The sequence below is a fragment of the Megalops cyprinoides genome, chromosome 5 (genome assembly GCF_013368585.1).
Source record: "Megalops cyprinoides isolate fMegCyp1 chromosome 5, fMegCyp1.pri, whole genome shotgun sequence".
NCBI classification, from domain to species: domain Eukaryota; kingdom Metazoa; phylum Chordata; class Actinopteri; order Elopiformes; family Megalopidae; genus Megalops; species Megalops cyprinoides.
In genome coordinates, this window is record NC_050587.1 from 22,156,240 (window position 1) to 22,180,957 (window position 24,718).

General features: G+C 45.1%; 1 protein-coding gene across 3 annotated transcripts; it reads left to right on the plus strand.

The window, feature by feature from the left end:
* The first annotated feature begins 1,177 nt into the window (after window positions 1–1,177).
* LOC118777536 (histone-lysine N-methyltransferase NSD3-like) lies at window positions 1,178–23,791 on the plus strand. Of its 3 annotated transcripts, none has more exons than XM_036528569.1 (23): window positions 1,178–1,490; window positions 5,081–6,054; window positions 6,698–6,854; window positions 6,975–7,129; window positions 7,718–8,266; window positions 8,530–8,644; window positions 9,278–9,378; window positions 9,769–9,814; window positions 10,707–10,837; window positions 11,794–11,919; window positions 12,148–12,274; window positions 12,808–13,005; window positions 13,604–13,783; window positions 15,105–15,254; window positions 18,016–18,172; window positions 18,549–18,751; window positions 18,982–19,094; window positions 19,455–19,724; window positions 20,519–20,635; window positions 20,871–21,012; window positions 21,340–21,446; window positions 21,985–22,189; window positions 22,869–23,791. In XM_036528569.1, the coding sequence occupies exons 2-23, from the start codon at window positions 5,125–5,127 to the stop codon at window positions 23,111–23,113; spliced, it is 4,524 nt and encodes a 1,507-aa protein (XP_036384462.1). In that variant the 5' UTR covers window positions 1,178–1,490; window positions 5,081–5,124; the 3' UTR covers window positions 23,114–23,791. The 3 variants fall into 3 exon arrangements, with proteins under 3 accessions (XP_036384462.1, XP_036384464.1, XP_036384463.1); XM_036528571.1 differs by having other exon boundaries at window positions 15,231–15,254; XM_036528570.1 differs by lacking the exon at window positions 1,178–1,490 and adding an exon at window positions 4,442–4,513.
* Window positions 23,792–24,718: the final 927 nt, after the last annotated feature.

Sequence of the window (24,718 nt, forward strand, 5' to 3'; positions counted from 1 at the left end):
TGTGGAGGTAACAAGAATAGTGAAATATTTTTAAGCATAATGTAATTAGTTGAATGATGAAGTTTTGTTATGATTTCCAAATGGGAATTGTAACCTACACATCTCACAGGGGCTACAAATTTCAGATACAGGGGACCTATATTTCCTGGTGATCAAATAAAAATTAGTGATTCTAGTATGTCTTGTGTGGAGGTGTTGAGAGATTATTAACAGTCAAAAAAGTTCAGTTTAGAGAAACATACAGTGCAAAAGAATCGAGAAATGCTTAAGATTGTGATTCTGGAGACCATGAGTAACAGGTCGAGGAAAGGTGACGAGAGAAAACTGCATGTTTATACAGAGTGTTACCAAGCAGCAGGGTGTCCTCAGGAAAGACAGACTACTGGGCATGTAAAATTCATTCTCAGTAAATATTAGGCATAAAACTTGCCCTTGAAATATTCCTCTACAGGAGGTGAAGGTGTTCAACTCGTGACTGGAACAACTGTGTCTGCCACTATCTGCATTTTTTTCCACCAATACCTGCTTACTGCACTGTTGTGCTATGCTTTTCTCATTTCTGTTTACTGGATGGTAGGGCAATGTGTTACCCAGTTGTCCAATAACACGAAAACTCTGCACATAAAATTGTTCACAAGATACTTCGTCCTTGTTGCGTTCTTTGCTGTGTAAAAGATATAGCCTAATATTTAACACAAGGTGGAATTCTTACGCACGGTCCCATTACTTCAATGATTGCATTTCCGTGTTCCTACAGCTTTCAGCCTCTTGTTAACAACTTAATACAGCATAAAAAAAAAAAAAAAAAAAAAACCAATCACGTACATAACCTGTTTGAAGCAAAGCCAGGCCAGCAACCAATTGACCTAATATTCACCATTTTTAGGGAAAAAAAACAATCCTGTTATTGGGGCTTACTTCACCTGTCTGCGCCAGGTCAGTTAATAGCTGTATCTCTAGGGACATTTATCTTATGTTATAGATACTTGAGCACTATGAGCATTTTCCCCGATACTTGTTCCTGGAAGAGTGTGATTGATAGAACTGCAGCCTAGCGATCGTATGACCGGACAGTACGAAACAAAAACAAAAAACTACACATCCCGGTATGCTCTTTGTTTATAGTGACACTCCGTCCAATCGGGAGCATGTTCTATTGGCGCTGAGTAGGGAGACAGGGCCTGAAGCAGGGCGCTTTTGTTACGGCTAGAGGGAGAGAGGGAGACAGTTGTGCTGAAATACACAGCAGTCAGATTTATCCAAAGTCCGCTCCAACATCCCGCTAAATACGAGGCCCTCTTTCAAATCCGCAGCCACCAAACCAGCCATGGGAACCGAGAACTGACTAAATATTGTCCCTGATTTTAACAATACATTGAGTTACCAAGCGAAGAGGCCTGTACTTAATCTTTTGTTGTACCTGTTTTTAATATATTGCACCAGGGATCTCAGATATTGGGTGTATTTGATTAGAATGGAACACGCTGAAGGTACTGGCATTTTTATTCTTTTTTATGCTCGTGTCTCTCCGGTTGCTTATTGGCACTATCGATAAATTGCACCGATGGATACAATGATGCCTACTGTAAACGACATGCTTGTTTTTTCCCCTTTTCTGTAGTTGTAACGAGTGATGGAGGTGTAATCTGGCCAATTTTATTTAAAGGGGCAATGGCAGCCATATTGGTAGCTCGCCGACTTCGCTATACATTATTGTAGCCCTCCGCATTTTTCGCATTTTCTTGGCGACGTTGTAAATGGCAGTTATGTTGAAACGTTGTTATCTTGAGTATGGAAACGTAGTGTCTATTTTTATGCTGGACGAACGCTGCGCCAGAGCAAATAACTCACTCCATGCTAGATATCAAGCTAACTAGCTAGACCTAGGTAGCTAGTTAGCCGGCAAGCTAATGGATGTTTAAACGCACTCCGACTTTGACCATTTTCTGTATCATTGTGTTGCGATTCACTATTTATTATGGCATGTGTATACATATGAGATTTCAGTAATAATTAACATTTCCCTAAAGAATTATGTCACATTATGTTTATCTGGCGAATTGTTTAGGCTACGTTACTGAATTTGAAGTACTTCGGATGAAATCACTTTTATCGTGAAATGATCTGCAGTCAGAGATTTATTTTCTTTTTATTTCAATGTGACCATGGTCTTTTTTATTAGCCTACTAAAAGTGCTACATATTACGCTGTCACACTCAATTTATGATTAAAACGGAACATTGCCTTTGTAACATACGCGAAGAAAGTGGATACAATGATCACATTTTGACAGTGTAAAATCTGCCTGGCTCATTTTCAGATGTATTTGCCAGCTAAGGTTTTGTTTATCTCGTGAAATGGTAACCTTAGATACGCAGTGGTTGAACATAAATTTTTAACTTATTACAGTTTATTGTTGAATTAACTTTTTGTAGGCTATTCTGAGTGGACACACTGACCGGGTTGCCAACAATAGAACACGAAGTGTATCAGAGCAACTATCTCTCCTATTCTCGGCTGTCACATTTATCGGTGTTATCCAAAACGGTACTGTAGCATACCCTTGTAGCAGAAATATTCATCAGCCATTTATAAAGGACAGCAGCATGGTAACATAAAACATTTCCTGAATTAACTTTTATGAAAATGCAGTCGCAGTTGGGGAGAGAATTAATTGTATATCAGACATAAATATTACATGAAGTGTGAATATGAATGGATTGGATGGAAAAACACAACTGGCAGTGTCCTCATCCTTGTATTACCAATTTATTCGTTAATGTAACGTTTGAATGTGCTTGTTTTTTTTTTTTTAGTTAATTGTATTTTTTAACACAAAGTGAAATAAACTGTCCATGCAGTTCATTTTACCTGCCAAAACAGCGAGTTCAGGAGACATGCTTTATAGTTGTTTTTACAGTAGTATCTCTGACTTGGTGATATCGATGGCTGTGACTTCACATGACATCTTGCTCCTTTCAAACTCTCAGTGCCTGTAAACCAGAGGACCTGCCTGTCGTTTGAACTACCCCCAGCAGACTGGTAGTTGTGCCCCTCAGAGCTCTGGTCATTTGTGCTGTTAACAGTTTGTCCCCTTGAAATGAGATTCAAGGGTGGGAATCATTTTCAGTGTGGAGCATTTTGAGTCCTGGAAGCACACCAGTGCATTGAATGGATGACACCAGAAGACGTCATCCATTCAGTACATCAGCACAGTTGTAGTAAAACCTGAAATGGCTCAAACTGCTTTGTACTAGGGGTGTGATTGGCATCCTTGTTGAGATCGTGTCCTCTGGTTTTAACAGGCACAGTAAGAATTGTTGCAGACAGCATGTTCTACTCATCTGTAAATAATATGAACCCCTCATTTTCAGGTTGTAGTGCATCTGTGAACGTATGGGGACTTTGAATGATTTGTTTGTTACAAGCTTGTGAAGAGGCAAAGCAGACCACAGCCACTTTATTACTGGTTCAGAAGAGAACTTGCACTTGGACAAAGAGCGTTCAATTCAGAAATCATCTAAAAATATTGGGGTAGATTTCCATTGAAAAAATACTCTCAATATGACATACAGAGCGTTTCTTTTTAAATTCAAGCTTTTATGTTAATCTATGTGTATTTTTAAGACATACAATAGCGTACTTCACTAAGCATTATTATTAACTAACCTGTGTTATCTACTACTCAAATGTGGAATATTCAGTATTATAGCGTGTATTAGAAGGTGTGAAACTGAAACCCCAATGAATCTTAGCTAGTATGTGTTTCTGCAATTCAATATTGGCCTGTACTGGCTGAAACATCATCCTTAAGAGTGACTTTTTAATTTAAATTTTAGATATTTACCTGAGTACTTTATTGATCGTTTTGTGATTCTTTGCAAATGCCAGTGGTAAACAAGCCAAAAACGATTTCAGAGGTACATTTAAAATAAGGGATAAGGTTATGTGCTTTGATCTGATCCTTACCTTGTCTGAGGGGAAGCTGGGCTGTTCTCCTTACAGAACTTGGTACACATAAATCGTGTTAAAATGCTTGGAACCAAAAGAATTTGCTTTAGGCTAAGATGAAGGCTGTCACAAACCAGATTTCTTTTTGACGAGCGTAGAAGCACTGAAAGATTGCACTCGGGATTCTTCTGCCCGTTTCTCTTGGAGCACTATTATGCATGACAACACAAGAATCATCAGTACCACACGCCGCTGACAATACATACAGGATAATTAAAGAGATACCACAGGGAATACAGGATATCCAATATGTAAGCTAATACAGCACAAGATATGCAGGCTTGCTAGCACCTACTGGGTATACAATATGTACAGATGTGCTGTTAGTCATTGCACTGTGAATGTGTACTGTGTGTAGATTGCACCATCGTTGCATAATGAGAGCATTTTTTTCTTTGCATTGACGCATGAAGTGGACACTCTAGTATTTGTACAGTCATGAAGTCGTGCACCACCATGGATGCATCCAGAACCGCTCCTCTGAACTCAGATCAGTACTTGGGTGTGTGAGCCATATACAGAGAAACCCAGATGATTGTAACATGTTTCTCTCTTGTTTTGGGGGACCAAAAAGAAAAAAAAAATCTTCCCCTTAATCTACATTTTTTTGCATTAATGTACCAGGAAAGCTTTCTTTTGCTCGTGGCCCGTGGTGAGGATACAAGAAGCTCTTAGTGTTGTGCATATGACTACAATGTCAGGCTTCCTTGTCCCCACAACATACAAAAGTAACTTACACAGTTTATGACAATATCTCTTCATGTTCTGCATGTTCCCCTGTTAAATGCTGCTGAGATCTTTTGTGGTTGTCACAATACTGACCATGCAGAACTCTCACCTGGCCAATAAATGCTGCCTACAACATTAACAGTAGTGCAGTAAGTGCAACAGTAAAAATAGTATCCTTTTGTGGGAAGACATATGGCTTTCTGACCCGTTACAGAGACAGAGTCCCCTTGCCCTGGTGGCAGATTGGGGGGGCAAGCAGGGTGATCAGGCCCTGTCCAGTGCAGCTTTGATTTTGTCTGTCTCTCGCGTTAATTTGCCCTATTCCTTTCTTTCCTCACAGGGCCTGTAAGAGAAAGGGAAACCTAAGGATGCTGGAGCAGAACAATGGATTTCTCCTTCTCTTTCATGCAAGGGATCATGGGAAACACAATTCAGCAACCGCCCCAGCTCATTGACTCAGCCAACATCCGGCAGGAGGACACTTACGATGCCGGCAGCGATGCAGGGGAAGAAGGGGGCCCCTCTGCCTACGAGTCGGCCCTGGAGTCCGGCTTCTCGTACCCTCCCGAAGACCTGCCAGTTGTCACCAATGGCTACCCTCCAGGTATGGGACTCTATGAGCCCCCGACCAAATATGCCATGTACTCGCAGCTCCCTAACGGCTCGGCCAACGGCTACAGTGCCATCCGCAGCTATGGAGACCACTGCCTGCTACCGGGGGAGGGCACGGTGTTGAGACCCCCCGTCGTCCAGGAGAAACCCCCGTCTCCTACCTCACCATCTGCCCACCTGCTCCACCACCACCACCTGCATCACCCCCACCCTCCATACCACCATCACCACCTCCACAGCCCCCCGCCTCCCCCCCATCACCAGCAGCTTCCGCTGCCCCACCTCATGGCCTCCGTGCTGCCCCCTCCTCCACCCCTGCTCCTCCCGTCTTCCCCGCCGCCGCCCTCCGCACTGGACGTCCCGCCCCCGGCCGCGACCAAGAAGACCAGCTCCCCCGAGATCAAGCTGAAGATCATCAAGACGTACCACAACGGCCGGGAGCTGTTCGAGTCGTCCTTGTGCGGGGACCTGCTGCAGGAGGTCCAGGCCAGCGAGGCGTCCCGTCAGAGGCACGAGCGCAAGAAGGAGAAGAGGAAAAAGAGGCTGGAGGCCGGCCACGGGCTGGCCGCCGAACCAGAGCGGCCCCAAGGGGGCGCTGAAGAGCCCAGGGAGCAGCACTGTGAATGCTCGGAGGACCCGCTTGGACACAGGCAAGAGCAGCGACCCGCAAGCAGTCCCAGCGCAGAGCCCAAGGAAAAGAAAGTGAGTGTCCCTCTTTCCCTCTACGACAGCCTCCCCCTAGCCGCAGCCATGCTCAGCGAAACCTAATGAGTCTGTTCATTCACACAACCACACTATGGCCGAAACGGCATCAAAGCATTACCCCCCCAAGATATAACCATCATAAGTCAAAAACTACAACTGCATATTGAGCCTGGAAATTTACTTTGATCATCTAGTCCACTGTTTGTGTATTTTTAACAACTGGCTCATGTTTCCAGTCACCAGGCCAAGATGTGTCATTACTGTGTGCGTGAGAGTACTGCTGTCCAAGTCCTTTGTACCTGTTCCTCATTAGTCCTCTATCTACATCTCGTATTGTCTTTCTACTTTATTGCTTTATATTAAATAAATAATACACTTTTTCTAGCCGTGTTCACTTGTATGTGACCTGAGTGTTAGCTTAGCACTGAACCTTGGTTGTTACTTTTGGCTCTGTTTTGTTGCCTATGGTTACTGCTTGTTATGTGCACTCAGTGTTCCTTGCTCTAATGGCTCTAAGTGACTTTGGATAAAAGGGTCTGCTAAACGAATAAAGGTAATGTAAAGGTATCTGCAAGCGGGGTCTTCACTATGTGCTGTCCGTGTGTTAGTGACAGCTTTTGTATGTGTGTTTTGTGGGCAGGTTCAGAAGAACCCTCCCTCCATTAGTAGCACCGGTGGCTGTGCGGACCATGACGTGGGGGACCTGGTGTGGGCCAAAGTGGGGACGTACCCCTGGTGGCCTTGCATGGTGTCCTGCGATCCCCAGTTGGACGTTCACATGCGAATAAACACCCGAGGTACCCCGCCTAGGGCTCTCTTCACCCCCCCATCCCCCTGTAAGACAAATCAAATCAAACCCTCTCGTTCCTGAAACCTGTAGCTCACTCCTCTCTCCCCCCGGGCGTTCGGTCCCCCAGGTCACAGGGAGTACCACGTGCAGTTTTTTGGGAGTGTCGCGGAGAGAGCCTGGATCCATGAGAAGAGAGTGGTGGTGTATGAAGGGCGGGAACAGTTTGACGAGCTGCAGGCTGAGACTTTGCGCAAGACCACCAATCCAGTGGAGAGACACAAGGTAGGGGCACCAGTGAGACTTTTACATCATATTTGCATTTTCCCGCTTTTCAGGCAGCCCTATCCAGTGTGACACGAAGCAGTTACACGCAACGCAGCCTCGACACACGTGGGGGTTCATGGGAGAGAGTCATTGATCCTGATGATGGCAGCAGTGAGGCATAATGAGCTGGACTTGGAAAGATCAGTCTGAGCTATCATTCTCGAGCTGTGCGCCTGTCTGGTATCTGCCTACGGAAATAAAACATTCGAGTTTAGAATCTTGCCCAAGAGTACAACAGCAGTGTCCCACCTGGGAATCAAACTAGCAACCTTTTTAGGAGCCCTGCTCCTGACTGCTCCACTGAACTGCTGCCACCCTTAATCAGGGTACTTGAGTTCAGGAAATATCCTGCGGTACAGATGGCTGATATGCAGTTTAAAATGTGAGCTGAAATAGGCAGCAGGTTAGGCCAGCATGGGTGATATGCAGGCTAAAATGTTAGCTGGATAAGGTCATATTCTAAGCTGGTAGATGGATGATTGGTGCTATAATAGTGTTTGCTGGGGTGATAAATTAATAAAGAAATATCATTCAAAAATGTCTCAGCTGCTCAGGCCCATCCCTCAGAGGGAGCGCAGTCAGTGGAAGGTGGGCATCGGACACGCCGAGGACGCCCTCCTGATGACCAGGGAGGAGCGCATCGAGAACTACACCTTCATCTATGTGGACCCCTCCTCCTCGCCGCCTCAGGACGGGGGGAAGTCGGCCAAGCCGGAGAGGAAGGCACGGCGCTCCAGGAGCGGCGGGGGAGGGGCCGGCAGGGGGGAGGAGACGCCCCCCCGCAGGCAGCAGCCGAAACGGCAGTGCAGCTCGACGGGCACGGACGAGCAGCTGGGCCCCGCCCCGCTGGAACAGGAACAGGGCCCCCCCTCCCCGCCCTCCCAGGACCCCCTGCCCCAGTCGCAGTCCCCACCCGTAAAGACCGCCTGGAAGACCGCGGCGGCACGCAAGCTCCTCCCGCTCTCCATCACCATGAAGAGGCTCAACGTGGAGATCACCAAGTGCGACTGGCCCCTGTACAGAGAGAAGGTCCCCTCACCCAGGGTGGCCGACGGGGATAGCAAGCAGGCCAACGACGAGGTGCGGTCGCCTAGGGTACGTTCCGCTTGGGCCAGTGAAGTGTTCAGCTCGTTGCCTCAGGCTACACCTGTTGAAAATCTTTCCCATTATATTACCCTGTCACTTTGTACATACACAGGAATTTGTTTATTAGATTAAACAGTGTAGAAGTGTCTGCTGTTATAGAAATGTGTAGAGAATTCCAAATGTTCATTGGTGGAGATTCCTTAGATGCCTGTTGTGGTACAGGCCAAGTTGATCTGGTTTCTCTGCTGTCTTCTCCCACCCCCCGCCCACAGAGCTGCAGTGGTAAAGTCGAGGGGGGAGGTCAGGAGCCGGAGAGGGTCGTTTCTCCAGGTGGGAGGAGGAGCGATCAGGGCGTGGCGCAGCATGCATCGGCAGAGGCCCCGTCAGGTACTAGTGTGGCTGACCCACACACACACACAGACACACATACGTATAGCCAGCCTAATACCCACAGCACAGACACGATTACAATATATTTGTGTTCTCAAATATGCATCCTTAGACACATGCACACAGTCTGGCAGTCACACAGCCATATACACAGAGTACCTGCCGTAGAACCCACCCCCGTCGCACACACACACTCACTCACACTCATATGCACACGTACAGGCATGCACAAGACCTTCCGTAGATTTCAGACACATGGATTCTTTGGAACAGGAATCTGCCAGAAAGCCTCTTGAGTGTTTTTTTTTGGTTAGGCTTTTAGGCTTAAGATTTTGCCATTCATACAGAATGATTCATATGCCTCAGACATATTAGTTACATGTCCTTTTGTTACATAAAACGCAAAACATATTGTAGCCAAGAGCAACGACAGCAATGTAGTGCTTAGGGGAGAACGCCCCACTCGGCATTCAGTGTAAGACTGCATGAGCTGGTTTGAACAGGACTGGCACTGGTGTTCACCATCAGCAGTGTGGAAGCGCTTAGTGGTGGTGGGGCGGGAGTTGGAGCTGCAGGATGGGGGGTGGGGTGCGTGAGCGAGCCTCACCGGCGTTCGGTGTGTTCCCCCAGGGGCTCTGGAGCGGAAACAGCAGCGCAGGTCCGTGCGGAGCCGCTCCGAGTCGGAGAAGTCCGCGGACCCCGTGCCAAAGAAGAAGGTGAAGAAGGAGCAGGTAGGCCGCAAAGACCAGCTGCAGCCGGCCGGTCCTGACTGCACCGGAGCGCTCCGCACCCATGACTCAGGCTGGAATTCCTCAGCTGGGTTTCGGCCATTGCTCGTAAAAAGCCGGCAGAGACAGGCGTTAGGTTTCTTGGCAACAAAATTGGCTCACGTGTTTCGTGATGCTGAGTGGAGTTCGACTGTGACCCAGTGGCTGATGTTCTCCGATCAAGAAATATTGGTGAACGGCGTGCTGGCTTTCAGTTCAGAGCTGGATTTCTCAAATCAGAGTAAAAACTCACAGTACAAACCCAATTGCCCAATTTCTTTTGGAAAGTAACTGATCAGAAGACATAGCGAAATTGAAGGTGTTCTTACTGTGCACTCTGTATTCTCTGTGCAGGCAGAAACTGTCCCGCAGACAGACTGGAAGGCTGGATCACAAAAAGGTACTCTTATCTTTTGCAGAGTGAGAGTGCTTTTGTGGGCTTATGGTATTTGTGCAGGACCGTTCTGTGAGTCCCGTGGTTTACTGTGGAGTCAGTATTTTACAATGACTTTCTTTGGACTGGCAGGAAGAGAACTTTTACTTTAAAGGGCTCTTACAACTGTTCTCTGGAAGACAAGCCAGTCACTTTATTGTTGCTTATTAGATGTCCTTATCATAATACCCATCCCTTTCTACAGTATATTTACTGAAGTGAACCAGCTGAAGAACCATGCACTACTGTAGGGCCCAACGTAGGCGTTGAACTTGAAGCCCTCTGGTCACAAACCCAGCCCCTAATCTCTGTACCACACTGTCCCACACACAATTACATCTGGATGAAGCCTGTTAGTGGGTAGCAGCCCCAGGGATTTTTATTTGGACATCCATCACACCAGGTTGATTTAGATATGTTTGCTTCATAACCAACCCTGGGTTTTATTTTCGCAACAAAGGTATCCTGAAGAAGTAAATGTAGCATTGTGTAATAAATGAGCATAGAGATAAATGTGTCCTTTGTGTAGCAATCCTCGGTCCTGGAGACTCTTAAAGCAGGAGTCACATGTGCTCTGTACCTCACTCTGTCGCTGTGACTCCCCGGCACTGTCTGGCAGCCAGCCCAGGAAGGAGGCTTGACTTTCTCTGATAAGGGGCTCTGTTCTGATGCAGTGTAAAGATGAGATCAGAGGTGAAAGTACCTGTCTTCCTCTCTCTTCCCCTCTTTCTCCCTCCCTGTCTTTCTCTCTCTCTTTCTCTCTGTCTCTCTCTCTCTCTCTCTCTCTCTCTCTCTCTTCTCCTCCTTCTTTCTTCCTCTCTCTCTGTCTCTGTCTTTGGCTCTACCTCTCTCTCTCCAGGTGCCAGTGAGATTTCAGACTCTTGCAAACCCCTGAAGAAGAGGAGCCGGGCCTCCACGGATGTGGAGATGGCCAGCTCCCAGTACCGTGACACGTCCGACTCAGACTCCAGGGGCCTCAGTGATCCACAGGTGAGGCCCCGGGCTCCTGAAATATGATGTGTCAGGTATCCTGGCTTTAAGGGGCTCAGGGGAAATTTACACCAGTCATCTATTAGTCTGATTATTTTGTCATTTTGATCCTGCCACTTGTCCCAGCTGTCATCTACCCGAAGGGAGGGAGGCGGGGGGGTGTTGTCCCTCCCACACAGGTTCCAGAACTTTAACATACAGTACCAGTTTAAAGTTTGGACACACTGAGTCATAGAAGGGTTTTTCTTTATTTTTTACGTTCCACGTTTTAGGATAATGGTAAAGACATCAAAACTATGAAATGGCTTTATGCAGTGACCAAAAATGTTAAACAAATCAAAACTATCTTATATTTTAGATTCTTAAAAGTAGCCAAATAAATTAAATATTTTTCAAAACTAAAAAAAAATGCATAGGCATCAACTACACTATTAATATTTGTTAAGGAAACAAATGTCAAGCATTTATGCATAAGCCTTTAGATCATGGTGGCTGTGAATGCATGTAATGCATGTTAGTCTTGTACTGTATGTAACATCACTGTATGTTACACAATAAGGAACCATAGACAGAGCTGGGGCAACACAAGGTGCTTTCATGACAGATCAGTACTGCACTTGCTAGCTAGCATAGTCAGGACACCAGCAGTAACTTACTTTACAATTAAAGGGCGAGGCTTGCATTTTTACATGGCACGTGATCTCATAACTCAATTGAGACAAACTGTGTACACATGAGAACTTTACGAGAATGAAAAAAATGTGTAATAGTTATTAATCCAAGCTAAGGTGGAGGAGATAGGATTAAAGACAGAAAGGAGCTTCTGCTGTGATTCGACTCCTCGTTGAATTGAGTAGGCACCCATTTCAGCTGTTTAGTATATACACAGTCATTACAACCACTGTTTACAGCCTAGAGGGCTGCCTGTCTCATGTGCCTTTGCGCGCCCTCTGTAGGTGGGATTTGGGAAATGCGCAGACAGTCCCGCAGCTGCAGACGCAGACGGCTCTGATACGCAGTCTGTGGACTCTAGCCTGTCCAGTCAGGGCAGCTGTTCATCCAAAAAAGACACAGTCTGTCAGGTGGGTTTAGTCACTTTGTTGAAATGATAATTACAGTTTTACAAATGTGAATACAGCCCTATGGCTTTATGATTGGAAATGACATGAGATGCCCCTAAAACAACTCAAAGCAGAGCAACGAAAGCACAGTTACTAACTGTCAAGCTTTATGCTGTCAGGCCTTCGAAAAATATCACCCTTGCTTCCTGTCGTGGCATGCTTTGATTTTCCTGTGTTATGACGGATCAGGTCTGTGAGGCGTTTGGGGAGTCGCTGGTGTCTTGCGAAGGCGACTGCAACAGGCTGTACCACTCAGAGTGCTTGGCGCTCGAACCCTCGCCTGAGGGGAAGTTCACATGCCCGGAGTGTAAGGCAGGTGAGTTGCTCTATCCCTCCTCTGTTCATTGAAGCCTGCGTGTATGTAGGACAAACAAGTGAGATGGTAATTCATACGTGCGTATGATAACATTGTGTCTGTTATGAACAGCCTCTACTATGAACAAGCTTCTTTCCCCATGTTTATGAAAAAATGTTATAATTTCATGTTATTTGTGTGATCCTGCAATCTAAATATCCTGATATGGATAATAATGAAGTGTTGAGTTAAGTCAGACTGATTTACTTTAACTGAGCTCAGTACAAATGAGCCAACATTTCTGCTTTCAAAGAAGACTAAAAACCAACAGTTTTAGCACCCCCAATTCTCTCGAGAAATTCACCTCAGACGTGCTAAATGTCCTCATCGCTGGAGCAGACTGAGGTGCGCTCCTGCCGTTTTGCCAGCAGGAGTCTGCTGCCTGACGTGATGCGCTGTTGCCATGTAGGCTGGTGTAGAGCGGGCCTGGCATCTCACCCTCTCCTGTCCCTCTGTCTTTCTGTCTTTCTGTCCTTCTGTCCTTCTGTCCCCAGGCACTCACGCCTGTTTCTCCTGCAAGGTCGTCGACGGCGACGTCACGCGCTGCGCGGTTGGAGGCTGCGGCCGTTTCTACCACGAGTCCTGCGCCCGCAAACACACGGGCGTGCCCTCCGACGCCAAGGGCCTCCAATGCCCCCAGCACAGCTGCGCCACCTGCAGGGTGGAGAGGGACCTGCACAAGGCCAGCAAAGGTACCTGGGACCTTACATTGCATATTACAATCAGTCATTACATTACATTACATTACAGTCATGTGGGACATCCACACAGAATTGGAGGAGTCAGTGCAGTGACATCAGCACACTTTGTATCATATGCACATGTTATTTTTAGTAAGATTCTCAGAATCAGAGTTGAGCTTTCATCACCTTTGAGAACAGTTTCTCTCTCTTGTGAATCCCTCTTTCGCTCACATGCGTCTGTCCCTCTGGCCCCTCCTTCCTTTCTCCTATTATGTCTGTCTCTTTCTCTTTTTCATGTTCTATGTCACTGTCCTTCCCTCTCTCCCCGTCTCTTTCTCTTTCTCAGTTCAGTTAAACTATGTTTACTGGCATCTGTCATTTGGTAGAAACTAATTATGAGAAATTAATGAATCTCTCCCTCTTTCTCTCTCTCTGCCACACAAACTCCTGTTTCAGTTTGATTAGTTGATCAATTCAATATGCTTGATTAGCATGAGATAATTTAAAAAATGTTGCCAGAGCTCACAAAAAAAACAAGAGAAACTTATAACAAATAATTAACTACTGGGCATGCAGGGTGTTGATGGTCTCTCTGTCTGTGTCTCAGGGCGAATGATGCGCTGTATACGCTGTCCGGTGGCCTATCACACGGGAGATGGCTGCGTGGCAGCAGGCAGCGTGGTGATCACGCCCCACATTATCATATGTAGCAACCATTCCCCTTCCGCAAAGAACGGCCACGCGTCCTCACCGGTAAACGTAGGCTGGTGTTTCGTCTGTGCCCGAGGTAAGGCCAGCTTTTCTCCCCTGTTTGCAGCGCAGACTAGAACTAACAGTCGTTTGTGACGATTGCAGCTCCGAAAAGGCGGTCAGAGACTCCTAATGAAGATTCTTTTGCAGTGGAACTGCTGACAGGAGACATTGATCTGCATGTATGGGAGTCCTGAGAGTGTTCTTGACCTCTCCAAATCCAGGTTCAGAGGTCAAAGTGTATGTCAGGTACCAGGTGCTGAAATGCATAGTGATGCATGTATGTTGTCTGCCATGTTTTATGCCACTGCTTTATTGTATCAGACTACACTATTCAACCCTCAGCAATATTGGTAGCAGTTTAGCATTAAGTAGATTAAATTGCACAAATAGCACTTGTTGTAAAATGAATCATGTCACTGATGTTTTTGATGCTGTATACACTGTGTGTGTCTGTTCGGGAGGGATGAAATTAGAGTCTCTAAACTCCTTTTCCTTTCAGATGAGTTGCCTCTGAATGCCATCAGATCAGTATATGTATTCTTCCTCATTTTCAGAGATTGTATCTATTCATAATAATCCCTGACATTTCCTAGGTCTTCTGCAGGTTGAAGCTCGCAATACCTTACTCTCCTTTCAGTTTAAAACTTAAAATTGATTATACTGACCATTTTTCTTCCAGTAGCTTCACTCATTGATTTACTCTTTCTCAGATTTTTTTTTACTACAGTGAAAATCTGAAGGGGACCCTCATTATTTAGCTGCATTTTATAGTTCTGAATATTATGAGCAGCTTTGTAAAAGTACTTGTTAGGAGAGACTGCACCAATATGTCATGATTTACCTTAAAGGGCACCTAGGGATTTTAAATAACAGAATTGGTGGGGCATATCAAAATCAGCCTTGTAATGGCTGTAATGGCTAATCAACTCTGCCTATTGGCTATGTCCAACCCAGCACTTTCCTCAGGGTTTCTTAGAGTTTAAGCAAATTTACAAGGTCATAGTTGGGTGATCTACATGTAACATTTGAACAAGAATATCCTAGGTGCACTTTAAAGGCTATTTTGTAAATTCAACTCGTATGTAAAAATTTGAAATGCATTTTCTGTAACTGTAATTTATTACTGGCCAAATGTGTTAATAAACTACAACCAAATGTTTGAAATGTAACCTTTGATAGTTGTTTGAACACTGTGAAGGTGTCTTTCTTTCAAATAATGCCATTTCTCTTTTTTCCTCTTACCTTTTTCACATGTTTTTTAATAGTTTATCTTTTTTTGTCTTGTTTTGTCCTCTGGAATCATGGGTAGTTTCATTGCCTCTCATGACCTCTCCTGTGTGTCCTCTCGTGTGTAGGGCTCTTAGTGCAGGACCATACTGACATCATATTACGTTCATATGCCTATAAATCCCACTACCTTCTGACTGAGTCAAATCGTGCTGAGTTGATGAAATTACCTATGATTCCTTCTTCTTCGTCAGCCACCCAAAAGAATGTTGGGAAAGGTAATAGAACAGTTTTTTTCTTCCTTATTTTTAATTGCTTCTGTGTGTGCTTACTGTTTGTTTGTATCTCTGTCTGTCTTTTACTTTCTCTTTTGAGCTGTTTGCTTTTTATTGGTATGCTTTGTGGCTTAAAAAAAACTATTTCACTCATAATTGGGAAAAAAACAGGGAAATCTTATGCTGCTGTTCATGTGTAAAACAGGGCTTAAAACAACTGAAGTGCACATACAAGTGTTTCAGTGTAGTATTTGAAGCCGTGAAGGAACTGAAAACCATGAAGCCATCGAAATAAAGCGAAGGTAGTCTGACTTGCTGTATTTCACCTATTTCACCCTTGAACTCTGACTCCAGGTCTCGTGACCAATAGAGTGTTGGGTCATATGAGGCAAGCGTCTCTTCTAGGGAGGCAGCAGATTTTTTGTTTCTTTCCCTCCCTCCCTCCCTCTCTCTCTCTCTCTCTCTCTCTCTCTCTCTCTCTCTCTCTCTCTCTCTCTCTCTCTCTCTCTCTCTCTCTCTCTCTCTCTCTCTCTCTCCCCAGTTCATTTCAATTCAATCCAATTCAGTGGTGCTTTATCAGCAGGACAAACAAAAAGCAATAATGTAAACAATATACAATACAGTTACACAGAGTCAATGAAAAAATATATACAACTTAATTTGGTAAGTGAACAGTAAACAGTAAGTAACTAGTGGATTACATGTAACACTAAGTTAAATATAAGTTATAACAATACTGATGTTATAAATTATAAAGTCAGTATTGTTGCAGCACAGGGCACTGTCTCTTAGGCACATGTGGCCACACATTGAGCGTGGAGTGGGGCTGTAGGCCCCTCTCCTAACACGACTGACTTTTTCTCTGAGTCAGTCAGCTTTTTGAAATTGGGGAGGACAGTTGTGATATTTTTAATGAACATTTCCCATTCTTGCATTTTTTTTAACTGTCTTTGTCTCTCTTATGCACACTCAGACACACACACACACACACACACACACGAAAAAGGTTAGCTGTCCACTCAGCTGGAAAGAGCTTTTCTCTCATGATGATCTCTGTGATATTCAAGTGCATACCGTCATTCTGCCTTCTGTCTTTGCATGTTTCAAACTGCGATCTTATTCAAAACTCTTTTGTAGATATTCGAGAGAAGCGATGAGTCTGCCGAATTTGTGTTTTGTTCATTTTTAACAATGAACAAAGGCAGAATGAGGTCACTGGACACTGCTCTGGTTATTTTGAGCCCTGGTGGTGCTTGGCATTAAGCACAGCGCGCTGCTGCAAACACAGCTATCCTGCTTAGTGTTTTCAGCTCATCCTCACTGAAACAATGGCCGCTTATTTGCCTCTCTTGTGTTTCCTTGTTTACATTATTTTGGCAGTGTTTGTTTTAAGTGGCCGGCAGAATACAGAGTCTTAATTTCCTTCTATGCTGCACTCTTTATGGTACTCTACTTTGGATGGCATGGTTATTTGTTTTTGGCAAGAGTGTCACTCAAAAATGAACAAGGATGTCATGACCCATTACTGACCTTCACAAACTGGTCACTTCAGTTTCAAGGATAAATTAACATTTCACAGAGCAGTGAAATGTAGTAGTGGTCACACTAAAACCACCTGAATTGTTCTGAGTTGCTGTAGCCTTGTTTTCACTCAGATGTGGTAACCAAAGGCTGTAATGTGAGTGACTTTTTCCTCAAATCCATATCAACAAACAGAGATACACTTTCTCATCAATAGGCTTGATGTTGTATTTTTAGCATGGTCACATAGCGACAGATTCAAATTGTCATTCGCTGCAACCAGTACCATTCAGTCAGTGGGGAATAACGCAGTGATCTGCTTGACCTGAACTGGAGGTCCTCCGGGAAATTAAAACTTGCTATACGTTGACAATGCACCAACACCATCCAAAGGAGTAAAATAAACCGTGATTGCGTTGCTGGAAATGGAGATCTGATGGACGTGAGGGGAAGTTTTCTGTTTACAGTCAGAGCATGGCATGCACTCTTATGTGGGTTATGGTGATGCTTGTTTTCTTATTATTCCTCATTATTTTTTCCCCCAGTTGATGTTTTACTTTTACAAAGTAATTTCAAACACTGCATGTCACAACCCTTAGCTGAATGTGAAGGCGAAGCTCTGATGATTCAACACCTGTGGATTCTGCACAGGCCCTGTTCTGCCAGCCTTTCCCTGGAGCATGCCATGCACCCCTCCACCTTGAATAAGGGGACCACGGCACCCTCCCCCCATTCAGAATTTAAGCAAGCGTTTTTGGTTACCCATACAGTATTATGAGATTGGTGGTCAAGATAATAATGTTGTGTAGATAACTAAAAGGAATGCTCAAGTTTGGTCTTCAGAGTTCAGGATGGCACAGAATGTGAGAGGAGTGAGCATCCCTAAACAAAGAAAACAAATCTGAGACATGATGATTAAAAACAGGACAACACTGTCATCTGTTCAGGATAGAAAATAGTATAGTCTAGTAGCAGTCACAGAAAAAAGGACAGTGGCATTACCTTAGTAGAATGAGGTGTGGTGTAGATCTGCTCAGCTCATCACACATCAAAGGAACCTGTGAAATGGAGAAGAATGGGCTGTTTGTAGGGAGCCGCCCCCTGGTCGTGAGCAAGTGGCATGCTTCGGATGAGGTTTGGGAGAGCAGTCCCGTCGCAGAGTTGAATGCTCATGCAGTTACACCTCTTTGTTGTTCCCTGTGTGTGTGTGCGTGTGAACGTGTGTGTGTGTGCGTGCGTGAAGGGGGAAGACTGCTGTGCTGCGAGGCCTGCCCCGCCTCCTTCCACCCTGAGTGCTTGAGCATGGACATGCCGGAGGGGCCGTGGCTCTGTAATGAGTGCAGGGCCGGGAAGAAGCCCCATTACAAACAGATCGTCTGGGCCAAACTGGGGAACTACAGGTGAGGTTTTCCTTTTGCTCACCAACAGATAGAGCAGCGTAAACCTGTTCCTGGGAGGAGTCGTGAGGTAAAATCCCACGTGGGGCACAGAAGTTGGAATAATAATATTAACAGTAATAATTCTAATAGTAACACAATAGTTTTATTTATAAGTACCTTTCAAAAACACTCTACAGGGTCAGATCTACAAAATGGGTGACATGCCACTGTACAGTAACTGTGGCATGACACAGTCAGTGTCCTTAACTAAATTCTTTCTGTTCCAGTGTTATATCGATCGTTATATGTAGTTGATTCTTAAATCATTAATCCTTCCAAGCAGAGTACATGGCAGCTCTCCCTTTCTCTGGCCCTGACTCATGCTGTCCCTTACCAGGTGGTGGCCAGCGGAGATCTGCAGCCCCCGCCTCGTCCCCTTCAACATCCAGACGCTAAAACACGACATTGGGGATTTCCCGGTCTTCTTCTTCGGCTCACATGATTACTACTGGATCAACCAGGCCCGGGTTTTCCCCTATGTGGAGAGCGACAAGAACATCGTTATAGGCCAGATTGGAATTAACAAGACTTTTAAAAAAGGTAAGGCAGAGTGGCACTTGTGCTGACAGATACGATGGCAGGATTTTGGGATGACTTCCTCTCTCTCCTTCTCCCTGATTCCTAGCGAATGATAGGCTGGGGGTGGGGGTGTAGGCCATAAGGATTTGGGGGCAGTTTCTCAGTCTGTCTCTGATCTCCAGTGGGTGAGTGACTAGGTTTAGGTGGTAAGGTCGTGTGCACGAGTCTCAGTCTCTCTCTCTGGTACACAGCACTTGAAGAGGCTGCTAGGAGGTTCCTGGAGCTGAAGGCTCAGAGGGAGAACAAGGAGGCCCTGGAGCAGGAACGCCAGTCCCGCAAACCCCCACCCTATAAATTCATCAAGGTGAGGAGCAAACACACATACACACAAACACACATTCACACATACACACATACACACGACCACACATACAGTGCCTTGCAAACGTATTCGGAACCTTGACCAATTGTCACATTTTGCCGAATTACAAATAATACAGTGAAATTTTGCTCTGTGTGATATGTTATTTAAAAACACTGGAACTCAAAATAAATGTTCTATGATTAAATAATAATTTGAAGTCTGAATGTTTTTATAAGGGGTTATATATACAAATGCATACACACATATATGTAGAAATACAAGTTGGTAAAATACAATGAAAGAACCCTGGATTCTTGGGTCTCATTACTTCTGACATGTCGTGTCCGTCCCCCACCCCAGTCCAACAAGCCAGTGGGGAAAGTGCAGGTGCACGTGGCCGACCTATCGGAGATCCCGCGCTGCAACTGCAAGCCCACGGATGAGAACCCGTGCAGCCTGGACTCGCAGTGCCTGAACCGGATGCTGCAGTACGAGTGTCACCCGCAGGTGTGCCCGGCGGGCGACCGCTGCCACAACCAGTGCTTCTCCAAGCGCCTCTACCCAGAGACCGAGGTCATCAAGACCGAAGGCCGTGGCTGGGGGCTCAAGACCAAGCAGGACCTGAAAAAGGTGAGGATAGTGACCGCCTGCATGATCAGGCCAGGATGACAGCGGACCATCGTATGTAAAAAGCTGTGCCTCTGACCTGAAGGCTGCATGTTCAATTCCCTAGTGAGGCTGTTATACGCTTGAGCAAAGTATTGGAGAGCAGTAGAGATTGTGTAAGGAGTCGGTTTAGTGACTCACCCTGGATACAGGTAAAGGTCAAAAATAAGTAATGATAATTAGAAATAATACATGTCAACAGATGAAAGGAAAGTGGCCAATCAGGTTCCAGGTGGAAAGTGCTATCTTTATTTTTGATTTGAGAGGCAGACTAATTTGCATTTTTGTCATTTGGTGGACAGCCTGATCTAGAGCAACTTACAAAGCAAGGCTACAAAAGTGCACTTAATAAAGCCACAAGAGTGACAGTACCTACATACATACATACACACACATACATACATACATACATACATACATACAGACATGGCAGAAGCAGACCTCAGCTGATGTGTCAATCCATCATACAGTGCTGTAAGAACTACTGCCATCCTGAATACAGAAGTGTTACAGTAAGTTTCAATTTCAAGAGCAAGGCGAATCCCATTCTCAAAGAAGACTCAGAGTTCTACACTTTCCCATTTACTGTTGTGATGGAAGCAAGCTGAGAGGATAGCTGTGCTGATGGAGTCATTATTGACACATTACAAATATATTATTGATATCATCAGACATTCTTTTACAGGCTCCAGACATGTGGTAATGGGCTCATATTAAGCAGTACCCTGGACTCAACTGTCTGCCTGTGTTTTCTAAAGGGGGACTTTGTGACGGAGTACGTTGGTGAGCTGATCGACTCAGAGGAATGCAGGCAGCGAATCAAACGAGCTCACGAGAACCGCGTGACCAACTTCTACATGCTGACCCTCACCAAGGTATCGGGATAATATAAACAAATCAAAGACAAGTGCTCGAATACTCCACAGTAATACATAAGAAAAGGAGAGATTTAAGTGTCATGATCAGATAGGGGACATGATGGCTACTCCCTTGTCTCACAGCAATGAGAAAAGCCATAGCTGCAAGTTCAGGAACTCAAGGAAAACGGACAAAAGCAAACCTGGGGCATTCATTCATCTCCTAATCTCAAGTGACTTCACTCTCTGACAGGACCGGGTGATCGACGCGGGGCCCAAAGGGAACTTCTCTCGTTTCATGAACCACAGCTGCAGCCCAAACTGCGAGACGCAGAAGTGGACGGTGAACGGGGACGTCCGGATAGGCCTCTTTGCCGTTTGTGACATCGAGGCGGGTGAGGGCACCATCTTTTGTCTCCGCGCTATGCTCAGTATGCGATCCAGATGTACAGGATATAGTGATGTCAACCAGGAGGTCCTGAAAGATAAGCCTTCAGATCATGATCATTAGGTGGTGTGAGTAACTGTATGAATTCCTCTGGTGTAATTCACATAATGAGTTCATGAATTGTCACTGTGCTTGTCTGCATTTGTTTGGTACCCTTGGTTGATATGAGGAGGAAATAAGCAGATTGCTGTTATAATTGGAGATTACTCCGTTAGTCTCATGGGTGGCCAAACCATGGCGTGAAATCAGACCATACCGTATGTGTTTACTGCAGAGACCGAATTGACTTTCAACTACAACTTGGACTGTCTGGGCAACGGGAGGACGTCGTGCCAGTGTGGGGCAGAGAACTGCAGTGGGTTCCTGGGAGTGCGACCAAAGGTAACTAAAGGACATTTTCCATTACCTTATGCACTGCTCAGCGTCATCCAGGGTGAGCTGCATCGCTCATCTTTTTGCATGTTCATCATTAACACAGCCAGAACAGCTCAGTTTAGAGGGCCCTGCTCCTGTCCACAACAGCAGTGGAAATTCACACCATCTGGCCATAAAGCTCCCAAAGCACTGTGCCACTTCTGTTCACTTCCCTCTTGATCCACCCCAGGTCAGAGCAGGGGAGGGGTTGAATGAATCCTTCTCAATGATTCTTAGAACTAATGAGTGAAGAGTGAAGAAAATAACTGGAATAATTTGAAATATTAGCAGCTGTTTTTCTCTGCAAGTTTGTCAGATCTATCATTTTCTTCACTCCATTTCTTCTTTTGCAGATTTTTGTGTACAGTAGATTAGTTTGCGCTCGTTCTTACTGGTCTGTGTGTGTATCTTGCTCTCTCTTTTTCTTCCTTTGTCCCTGTCCTTCATGAATTCCCTCACTCCCTTTATGCCTCTCTCTCTCTCTCTCCCTCCCTCCCTCTCTCAGAGTGCAGTGGTGATTGAGAAGGAGGAGAAGGCGCGCAATGCCAAGCTAAAGCCGAAGAAGCGCAAAGTGAAGCCTGAGAGCAAGCAGGTCCACGAGTACTTCTGCTTCTGCTGCAGCGAGGGCGGGGAGCTTGTCATGTGCGACAAGAAAGACTGCCCCAAGGCCTACCACCTGCTGTGTCTCAACCTGACCAAACCGCCCTTCGGTACACACTCTGCCCGTCTGCTTCGCATGAGTTTCCGCCCTTACATGATTACCTGCATTAATTACATATAGGGCAGGTTTCACAGACAGGGATTAAGCCTAGTCCTAGACTAAGAAGTTCTACTGTGCGGAAGTCTACATTAAAAGAAATATCCTAGTGTACATCTAGGCTCAATGTTTGTCTGTAAAACTGTGTTTTAAAAAAGTGTTTTAATTTCATTAAGTACATGTAGTGTTTTGCATCTATGGTATATTCCCAGGATATAGTTAAAGTTGATAAATATCCTGTTACTGCCCTCTCTCTCCTTTAACAATAGTGTATTCTACCTGACCATGCCTAGATATTCTAAATGTTGTCCAGGTAATCAGTTGTGTGTGTTTCACACTGTAAGTTTTGTAACTGTCATTGCTGAAGCTGTGAGTATTCTGATTTTCTGGCTCCTTATGGAAATGAGTGAGGGGGCATGGTCTAAAAGAGTGTCCGTAGCTAGCAGAGTGATGTAAACCGTTCCAGAACCTCATGCTACCGACTGGAACCTTCGTGTGAGCCAATCTGGACATAATACTGAATATGTGTGGGTTGCTTTGTTGCTTCCTTTGTACGTTTGAATTCAGACTGATCCCGGCATTCTGTGAGCAGCTCCTAACTGTTTCTGCTGCGTTCCCGTGTGTTGGTTCAGGGAGGTGGGAGTGCCCGTGGCACCAGTGCAACGTGTGCCAGCGCCCAGCGTCCTCCTTCTGCGACTTCTGCCCCACGTCCTTCTGCAGGGAGCACGACAGCGGGGTGATGGTGCCCTCTGCCCTGGACGGGCGTCTCTGCTGCCCCAGCCACAACCCCGAGAGTCCCCTGGACCCCGAGTCTGACCAGGGCAAGGTCAAGGTCAAAGAGGAACCCCCAGAGCCTGTGGAGGGGACAGGAGAGTAACGGTGTTCTACGCTGGTGATGTGAGGGAGGAGGCGGGAAGGGCGGCTTTCAACACAAAGTGTCCGCCACATTCAGAATCCACACTGGCAGCACGCAGTATGTGGTGGGGTAGAAACAAAACGGCCTTTTTGCCTTTCAGGCTATCGTAGTCTGCGAAAAAAGTCAAGAGACCTCAGCAAGAAAGCCGTGGCGGCTGCCAACCTTGTCCATTCCATTTTAACAGCAGGTGTGAGTTACAGAAAAGGCTGAACATTCAATGTGGTAGGGGAGGCTAATACTTAAATTAAAATTTCAAATTTCAAAATTCACATGATAGTGTTGGCACTTCACGCCGTTTTGTCTGAAGTCACTTTGTGACATGAGATGAACAAGCACTTCTCACCCTTGCTGCTTTCTTGTTTGTTGGCTTGCTGTTACCATGGTTACCTGTGACCTCTGGGGCCCGGCGCATTGTAGAAAAAAAAAAAAAAACACGATGCCTCGCTGGGCCACACAAGCAAGACAGCCCCCTCTGCCTCCTCCTCCAAAACACTATTAATCCACTCCAAAAAATATGAACTTTGTGCAATGTACCTCTTGTAAAAAATATATATAATATTATGATACAAAAAAGATTGGGGGGAAAAAAGTTGTGCAATTTCAGCAGGATTCCAGTACTTTCACAGATGATGGCACTAATGGCAGCCGAAGCATGCTGTTCTGTGGTGCTCCTTAACTGACTGCGATTAAGGAGAAAAAGCACTCCTTTTCCTTGGATAGATTTTTTTTTTTCCATTAATATTTATTGATATATTTATATGTATATGTTTACAACTTTATCCTCTTGCATTGTCTTAAGAGTAAGAGTTTTTGTCCTTCGCAGATAAGATTGCAGATTTTTCAGACTGCAGTCCCATCACATCCTGTCCATGCCTTCCTGTCGAAGTAAATGGTGATTATGTGATATTCCTACTATGGCACTGTGACGTAGGCATTGCATAGCTCGGCCAACTACAAATCAGCGTCTGTGTCTTGCCACTTTGTAAGGTGTAAAAATAGACTCTTGATTTATGAAGGTAAAGTAATTGTTGGACTACATCCACTCACGTTCCATTTTTAGAATGAAAAATTAAAACTCACAGATCATGACGATGAAGCTTACATAGAAGGAAATCGCTCCCCTTATTAATGGTAAACTAGCCGGTGTAAATGACCCCAACCTGTTCCAAAAACTGATCATGTCATTAGCACATACAGGCAAAGCTAAACAGTTATCAGTGGACACATTGTAACATAATAAAAAATCAGGCAAACATCAAACCAGAGGAAATTAAAAAAATCTGATCCAAGACCATTGGATGTAACATGATTCTTTGTCTTTATTGCTATTTTTTGTCATTGCAAAGATGCGTATGTGCCGTATGTATTTAACATGATTTTTAAAAATATTTTATCATATTCTTCATTTCGTTTGTTGAGGAAGAGACTGAGACTAGTTACTATTTGCAAATCCAGTTGGCCAAGCTGAGGTCTGACCAATTGGATAAGATTTCCTGTAGTGTAAGCCACCACCAGTATTACCACTGTTTTCATAAAACAGTCCATACTGACAGTCATAGAAACTAG